Below are 8,864 nucleotides of genomic sequence, written 5' to 3'. Positions count from 1 at the left end.
CCTGCTGCCTTAGAAGCTGAGCGAGTACTTACACTGTAAGTACTGATGGCACTTGCTCCTGTTTACAGCCCCCTTGCCTACTTTCACAGCTGGTTGAAACCTTTGAAATGAAAATAACTAGATTATTTAATATACTCATTTGGCTCAGGCTCTAGTGCAGTCCAGCTTCCTTTGCTGCCTCCCGTTCTTCACTTTGTTCAGAAGAAATCAGGTTTGGTTTTTAATAGTGTTTATCTCATTACCAGGCATAGCATTTAAATGGTTCTAAAAATATCTTTGAATGTTCTAGCTATATATTGACTTGCTCTTCAAAAAGTATTATAAGAGAATTAGCATAGTTGGCTCCAGAAGGGAAAGGAAATTCTTTCCCCCTTACAACAGTGATAGTTTTTGCCAAGTGGGGTTCTGCACACTGGTTTCTGTAGAATCCCAGACAGCATATTTGAGCCAAGAATGCAATAGTGGGCTAAACTACTAGTAGTTTATATAAAAGCATTGGATGAGGACCAGCTGTTCCCGAATCCTCTCTTGACAGCATATTGGTCCCTCAGTGTGCATTATTTCATAGTTGGACTATTTGTTTATTAAGCATATACTCTTCTGCCTTTTGCTGTCTTCATCTTCACATAAATAGAAGAGGCTGTTAAAATTTTTTAATGATGTGATTGTATTCCGGTTATACTTAGATTTAAGAACACTGAAGCTATTGGATCAGAAGTGACCCGTCTGGTTCGGTTGGACCCAGGAGCTGTTAGTGATGTTCCTGAAGCAATAAAGGTACTTGTGAATATTTGTACTGTTACAGGGCCCCAGGATGCCCATTTCATCCAGAAGTATTGGAAAACAGTTTTTCCTTAACACAGTGTATGTTGTAGTGGTGAGCATAGCTCTGTAGGGGAGAATGACAGAATGGCTGTGGAAACAGCATGTGGAGGCAAGAATCACAGTTGTAAGAGTAGGTGACTAGTTAGCTAATGGTACATCTTGCTCCTGGGTATATTCTCACCATACACAAAATGTCTCAAAACTCACTGCTTGCAGTATGGCCACCATTTCTCTTCCTTCTGCATAATATGTAAGACCAACACTGGTGAGTGCTGCTGCTAAAGTTACTTCAAGCTTAACCTGTGCTGTGTGTCAAGAAGCCAAGCCTTAAAACAGAGAAAACTCTTCATGCTGCTCCGCAGTGAATCACTCTAGTCGTGTGAGGGACAGTCCTGTCAGAGCTGCATTCTGTACATCGCCTGTACAACAGATGACAGGAAACCTGAACCTTCTTTGACTCTTACAAAAGGGCTCATCCTTTTTTCATTCTCCCGGTGCGAGAACTCCTGTATTGTGCTTTTAGTACCTTTGCTAACTTCATCTGGTGATCTGGGTGGTGAGGCGATTCCAGTAGTTAGGCTTCCAGTAGTTAGGCTTCCAGTAGTTAGGCTTCCAGTAGTTAGGCAAGAAAAATGTTTTAGGTACAATAACTTGTTTTTTAAATGAAATGTAGCATGTTTCACTTCTGCTGCTGAAGGAAGCTAGATTATACCGTTGCTGTCTTATGTGTACTGCCTAGACGTTACTGGGAGCTACAAAGTCTTAACGTGTCTGCCTGCTCTTTCAGTACCTGGTTACCTGGCATACAATTGATGCTGATGCACCTGAGCTCAGCCATGTGCTGTGTTGGGCACCAACAGATCCGCCAACTGGCCTTTCCTATTTTTCAAGCATGTATCCACCTCATCCTCTAACAGCTCAGTACGGGGTTAAAGTCCTGCGATCCTTTCCTCCGGTAAGATAAGTTCCAAGAGAGCCTTAACACCACAGATAAAGTTATGGCCTTAGTCATTGCGGGCACTGGTTTCGTTTTAATACCATGGGGTGACCTGTGTGCTAAATGGGCACACACATGGCAGGATGTGGATGGGCGGGGATGAAGAGTTATTGTCTCCTGTAATACTAACCTGTGTATTTGCAGCTCTTTTGAGCCTTCTCTCAGTGGAAAGGTGTGTCTTCTAAAGCAGCAGAAGGCTGCGTTTTTAACATGTGTCAGACTTGTATGAGGACTGTAAAATACGTGATTGTTAATGATATTTTTGAAGGGAGTAAGTGGACAGAAAACTACTTTGATTTGAGGAGGTGGCATATTTTAAAAAGAGGCAGTGGTGTTTTGTTCATCGCCTGACTGCAGGGAGCTTTTCTCTGTGCGTGTGACCTGTCTTCACTTCCAACTACTAAAACAATAAGAGTTACAAACTTACCATCTTTTTTTTTCAGGATGCCATTTTATTCTACATTCCACAGATCGTGCAGGCACTTCGGTACGACAAGGTGAGGGTATGAAACAGCTGCATGTGAACAAAACAGATCTTTAAAGTAGCTTTTAGACTTAAAACTGCAAATCGTTCAACATTTAAGCTTGAACTAGTACTGCTTATTATTGTCCTCCATCTCTAATATGTAGAAGACAAAAAATTATCTGTAGAGACTGGCTTGCTTTGGATGCACCTCTTTTGTTGAACAGGTAAACATGAGAAACCAGGGGCTATGTAGCTCATCTGTCAGAAACGAGATTTTAGTATGGGAAACCCCAGATGAGGACTCTGTCTAAATAAAGCTTTTGAAGGTCTGCATGAGACAAGCAATAATGAGATTTAATCACTCCCCTTAATCATTTTGCTGTGAAGTTAACCAAAAACAACACCTAGGGATGTCTTGTGCTCCATGAGATCACATTTTAGTTTCATCTTGCAGAAGCTAGAAGTAAAGCTTGACGACCAAGTTCAGAATTCTTTAATGTGAGACCGTCCTTGCCTGCCCACAACGTATGTGCGCTCTAGTCATCTCATTATTTTCAGGTGAAGACATCCCCAGCCAGTGACGTAGGTGACTGTGCTTAGTTGTTCCTTGAGAACTTCGCGTAGATAAGTGTCCTCTGCAGGGCCGCACACGAGCAGCAGGCATCTTGTCTGTTAGTATCAAACACAAAAGCATCTACAGACTACAGCACGTAGAGGACAGGAAATGCAGTTTCTGGAATGTGTAGAATTCCCTTGTGCACTTCAACTTCTTTTGTAAGTCGGTTCTTACTTTCAAGAATTTCTGTGGAACTGTGCCAATATGCAGTTTTTGCCGCCAGAACATGCAGTCCATATGACACTGTCTAGACTCCTGGTATTACAGGTGTGTTTAGTGGTGCCAAGCAAGACCAAGGTCTCTATTGCACTGTGCTGTGTACGCATACTAGGGGATGCCGTAAGCTCAAAGAGATTTGAAATCCAAATAGAACAGACAGAAAATGGCACAGAAGTGGCAAGAAGAGTTTGGTTAGAATAACAGAATAGGTCAGTAATAAATCTGAAAACAGTCAGGTCAGTTCACTGCCTGTTAGAATACACTGTCATTCTTCAAAGGTCTTTTTAGCAACGTGAATGAGAGTGCAGAGGTCTTCTTTCCATCCATTTAGTGGTTTTGAGTTTGAAGAACAGCTGTTAGTAGTAGTATCGAGTCTGCTGGAGTTGTAATGATCTTTGATGCTTACTGGACTGGATATGGTTGCAGATGGGCTATGTTAGAGAATACATCCTGTGGGCAGCTTCCAAATCCCAGCTCTTGGCTCACCAATTCATCTGGAACATGAAAACTAATACTTACCTGGATGAAGAAGGACACCAAAAAGATCGTGAGTGCTTTAAACTATAATCTAGCTTGACTCCTTTCCTTGTCTCAGTTCAGACTAAATCTCCTTCCTGCTTCTCTCTTGGCAGGAGGAATCCTTTTAGCTAGGAATTCTCTTTCATTTGTAGAGGTAGGGCCCATTCTGTAGAAGTGTTCTACCTGACAGAATGCATCAAAGGAGATGTGGCAATGATTGCATCAGTACCTTTTTTGTGAATACTATCTGAAGGTGGCTGTTTCCACCACCCGTATAATTTAGCTCTCTGAAATAAGCTTCTGACACAAGTGCTTCCTTTTTCACATGCAGCTGACATCGGGGAGCTTCTGGAGCAGCTAGTAGAGGAGATAACTGGCTCATTATCTGGTCCAGCCAAGGAGTTCTACCAACGGGAATTTGATTTCTTTAATAAAATCACCAACGTTTCAGCCATTATCAAGTAGGTGCTATACTTCAGAATTTTGCTTTTTTTAGGGCTCACTGTTCTGTTAATTACCAATGTCCTGATTAAGAGGCTAAATTGATTTTAGGGGTATTGGGATAGTGTTTTCAGCAAAAAACTATTAATTCCTTATAAGAAATTGATTTTATTTTTTTCTTAAATGCAGCATTAGAGTTGTAGTATGATCCAAAGGCTCATTTTAGTTTGAGTTTTAGGGATAATTCGTATCATCCCTGATCTCAGTGCTTGTGCTTTGAGCTAGCAATCCATCTGAAACAGCTATGACTTTTTAGTTTGGAAGCATTCTAAACTGGAACTTCAGTTTTTAATCTGATTTTCTCAAACACATTGTGGTTGGTAATAGTGGTATGAGGTTCCAGAGAAAAATGCACTGATACAGTAATGGAATTGGTAAAGCAATTGGTGCTCTTGTCCTAGCTGAAATCCCATCATTCTAGTTGTCACCTGCATCATTGTTTTGGGTTCTTTTTATGTGCTGCCAGTGTTCTCCTGAAAAGTAAGCAGAGCTTGGTTTAGGCAGGAAAAACAGCATTTCTCTGTTTGGGTCTATCAGACTGACTGTAATTTTTTTTTATATTATAACTTGTTAATCAAATTTTCTATGGAGTTTAAAAACAAAGAAAACAACACACACACACAAAAAAATCACAAAGCCGAAAAACCTTAAGCGTAGGTAAATGGTTTACCTTCTGCTGAAAATCCATGAAATTGTTTTTTCCTCTTCTCAAAGTGATTTCATTGTGCAGTTAATACAAAGATGATTGTTCTTTTTGCATATGTAAGTCTTTTTCCTTCATTCCAAAATAGTTTCTATGGAGAAAGATTTTTATCTTGTAAACATTGGATTGTTGATACCTTAAAACTGAAAGTCCTGCTCCTCAGGAGGTTCTCACTGTTGACTGTGAAGACCGCAGTAAGATATGTAATTTAATTTCTATAAAGCTTGCCAGAGGATGGCAGCAGCTCAGCACGCAAGCTCTAAGTCTGTAAGTGTGGTTTCATGGCATATTTTGAAGCCATTCTCTGGTGTATGAAAGTATTTGAAAGTCATGTAAAATGTTTGTCCGGGAACAAACCTGCTCTAAAGCGAAGCTGCAATGGCACCAGGCTAAAGGACACTTAGGTCACAGAGTCGGTCAAATGTTAGGTGCCTTCTGCGTGCACATTAAGATGTTTTCGCTCAGTAGGGCGAGTTAAGAGGGGGGATTAGGAGCTGAATATCTTGATACTTAGAACGAAATCAATCCAGTCTTGACTTCCAGTATGAAGTCATAATTAAGCAATAGATAATAATTGTGCTTGCAAGCATTGCATTTTGCACCCCCGCCTTAAAATGAATCTGTTTTTTGAGCATCTCCAATGTAAAGACAACATAGAGGTGTTAAAAAACAAACGACGCAGGGGGCTTAGACGCAATACAGCCACACGTATCAATGTGGTATCAACTGCTGTCCGATTTATTCCCAGATAGCTCTTATTTTTATACCATAGCTAATTCATTAGTAAACACCATTACATCATATCTAAACAGTATGATTTGTCACTGGTTAAAAAAGTTAATTCATTAGTAATCGGTTACATCATTTTTAGGCAACACGATTCGTTACTTGTCATTAATTATGTATTAGGTTAACGAAAAGCCCTCCCTTTAATTACCTCACTTAGAAAACTTGTTCAACACACCTGCTCAAATTTAATAAGCATTTTGACCTTTCTGAGCATTCTGAGCATTTTGGCTCAGAGCTCTCACTTCTCAGCAGTTTTTTAAACAAGGATCCTTGCTAATTAAAGTTTTGATAACTGAGCTGCAGAGCTGCGATAAGTGATTTCAAACAAAGAACTTTGTAAAACTGCACTTTTGCTACCTGAGAGCTGAGGTTCTGTTAGCTACTAAAGCAGACTTTTAAAAGCAGACTTTAAGCAAACTTTAGAATTATAGCTTTGCTAACTCAGAATAAGATTCTGGATTGCCCAGAATATGTCCATTTTCTTGAAGAAATCCCACATAGAGGAGATGCTCTTTGCTTTGCAGGTGGCATAAATGAGTGTATCATCCGTGATGATTTCGTTAAGTATTACATTGCTGGCTCAGTAATCTGCTACACTGCTTTCAATGAGAGCATTAGTCATACCTGTCGGTTGCTTACTGCTACAGCAGGTGAGCGTGCCGTCATGGGACTGACTTCAAGAGGTGGTTAACACCACTCGCCTGTGCACACTGGGCCATTGTACACACTAATGTTAACCATGTTACCCGTTACCCAGCTGACTCCTGCAGTCATGCGAAGTATGTGAACAAATCAGGCGTGTAATTGCGTAGGCATTTTGCTTGTCCTCTACCCGTTAGCAGTGTTCTTATTCTAGAAAAAAGTTCCACAAGGGAAAATTATATTGATATAACTATAGCAGTGCTTACAAAGGTATAATTATGCTCAAAACTCTGTATAAGAATAAGCCTTAATATATTTCATTCACATCTCTTATGCTGTTTGTGTTTCTCAACAACCTGTATGTCAACTCAATGTTTTATCTACAAAACAAAGACTATAACCTTTTAAGATAGAAAATGTTCTGGTTAGGTATTGAGCCTGTAAGTACTCTGGAACTGGTGCACTAAGAGATTTTAGTCATTACAAGAAGAAACATTTGTAGTGAAGTTTGTATAAATTTGAAACAAATTTGAGGCTAGTACATAGAATAAAACATAGTGTGCAGACAAAGAAAGTATCATTCTTCTTTCTAGGCCGTTCCCTAAAGGAGATGAAAGAAAAAAAGCTTGTTTAAGTGCTCTGTCTGAGGTGAAAGTGCAGCCTGGTAAGAAGTGATTTAATTGTATCATGTAGTGGAGTTTTTGCATTCAACACGCATACTGTTTTTTCCTGCAAGCAAATCTTGAAACCTCAGTTTCAAGAGCTCTCAGTTCTGATGCTGGTTCTTCTGTTACAGTTGGATTGTTTTTTTCTTGAAACAATTTGAATATTTCTACCCACCGAATAATTTCTATATAGTGTATTAAAATTTACCCAAGAGCAAGTTAGATTACACACCTCATGGATAAAAGTAGAATTATATGTGCGAAGAGGGAAGAGAAATAAACTTCTTTTTTTGGACCACCTTGTTTTTTGAAAAGTTTTGAAAAGTTTTTTGAAAACTTTTGAGAAATTACGTCTCAAGAGTTAAGCCTGTCCAGTTTCTTTCATTCTCCTTTTTCTCCCATTAGGCATTCCCTTGAAACATTCTTGTCTGAAAGTCCTTACAAATCTTGAACATGTGTTTTCCCAATCTGAATCTTCTCTTTAAGATGGAGTTTGATGAAAGCTTTTCCTGATCTCTGTCTAGGAGGTCTAAGTTCTCCTACCGTGTGTTGGTTGCCGTGGGCCCTCCCTAGTGTACTGGGACGTGCTGATACATCTTACTAGGGACTTCTGTAAGAGAAGTCCTGTCTGTACATTTATGTCTGTGTCCAGATTCTGCCCTGTTAGTTCAAAACTGTATTTCTGGCAATCACTCGCTAATGAAAGGAGACTGCATCCTTCGTGGCTCACAGGCTGTAATCTCCAGTTGATCTCTAATACTTTATTTAATTCAAAACTACGTACTGAAGTTAGACTCTAACACCAGTTATTCTTCAACTGGCATTGCCACACTAGCCAACGGATTTGTTCTCAGCTGTCTGCTCCATTTTGCAGGCTGTTACTTGCCCAGCAATCCTGAAGCTATTGTTCTGGATATTGATTACAAATCAGGAACTCCTATGCAGAGGTACCGTGCTCTTGATGTGTTATCTCATGGAGTTAATTAATTATATTTTACTATATATTTTCTATGCGTTTTATATTTATATTATATTTTCTAGGTATTTTTCTAGAAATTCTTGTTTGGCTAACTTGCACTCACTATCATCTTTGTTTTTATTACAATTTAGTGCAGCAAAAGCACCTTACCTGGCCAAATTTAAAGTGAAACGATGCGGAGTTAGTGAGCTTGAAAAAGAAGGTTAGTAAGTGCACCTTAATCACTGACACTACTAATTAAGATTCAGCAATTCCTTTAAAATTGCCTGCTTTTAGTGACCCGTACTGCAGCTGTTTCCATGTCAAACTTTATCTGCAATGGTTCGGCTCAGAAATGACTCTGGATCAAAGGAATAGGGAAGAAAACCTAAATCCATTGTTTTTGCAATCGATTTAAGTCCCAGGAAGCAGCCTCGCAGGCATCTTGGAGAAATTTTAACAATTCCTAATCTAGGAATTTATTGCCTTTGCCTGGTGTTATAGACTGTAGCAAACTCCAGGTTTTGGCACGTTTTCCTGAAAATGAGGTCTCTGGGTTGCTCTGGCTGACTAGCTCAGTACAGTTCAGGCATGTATCAGGTGAATCATGAACGCTATTGTGGTGCGTTCCAGTAGACAACGGGAACTATCTAAAGCCATTCACGATGCAGGGCAGAAATGTGGTGCACCTGCAGTGAGATGTTGTGGTTTCAAGTGCAGAGGGCTTGTCATGATAGAAAGTTACTAATTAAAGTCGGTGTCTGAGTTTTGCTTTGTACTCTTCTTGCAGGTCTGCGTTGTCGTTCTGATTCCATAGATGAAAGTGCAGAAGAAGGGGTGGACAGTAAGAAAATCTGCTGGCAAGCAGCTATCTTTAAAGTGGGCGATGACTGCAGACAGGTACAAAGCTACCAGTCTTCGCAGTTACAGAAGACTGTCGCAGCTTGAAAAAGGGGGGGCTGTT

General features: G+C 39.9%; 1 protein-coding gene across 1 annotated transcript in view; it reads left to right on the top strand.

The window, feature by feature from the left end:
• Window positions 1-8,800, top strand: part of PI4KA (phosphatidylinositol 4-kinase, catalytic, alpha) — a gene marked incomplete at both ends in the record, with an annotated part of 46,217 nt that extends 37,417 nt beyond the window's left edge. Inside the window, 9 exons of the mRNA XM_010135290.1 lie at window positions 687-777; window positions 1,613-1,780; window positions 2,266-2,319; window positions 3,550-3,670; window positions 3,974-4,103; window positions 6,871-6,941; window positions 7,817-7,889; window positions 8,053-8,123; window positions 8,691-8,800. Coding sequence (XP_010133592.1) covers window positions 687-777; window positions 1,613-1,780; window positions 2,266-2,319; window positions 3,550-3,670; window positions 3,974-4,103; window positions 6,871-6,941; window positions 7,817-7,889; window positions 8,053-8,123; window positions 8,691-8,800 — 889 coding nt within the window. The remainder of the gene's footprint in view (window positions 1-686; window positions 778-1,612; window positions 1,781-2,265; window positions 2,320-3,549; window positions 3,671-3,973; window positions 4,104-6,870; window positions 6,942-7,816; window positions 7,890-8,052; window positions 8,124-8,690) is intronic.
• Window positions 8,801-8,864: the final 64 nt, after the last annotated feature.

Source organism: Buceros rhinoceros, unplaced genomic scaffold, assembly GCF_000710305.1.
Source record: "Buceros rhinoceros silvestris isolate BGI_N320 unplaced genomic scaffold, ASM71030v1 scaffold40724, whole genome shotgun sequence".
Lineage (NCBI taxonomy): Eukaryota > Metazoa > Chordata > Aves > Bucerotiformes > Bucerotidae > Buceros > Buceros rhinoceros.
This window is presented reverse-complemented; position numbering and strand designations above follow the sequence as displayed.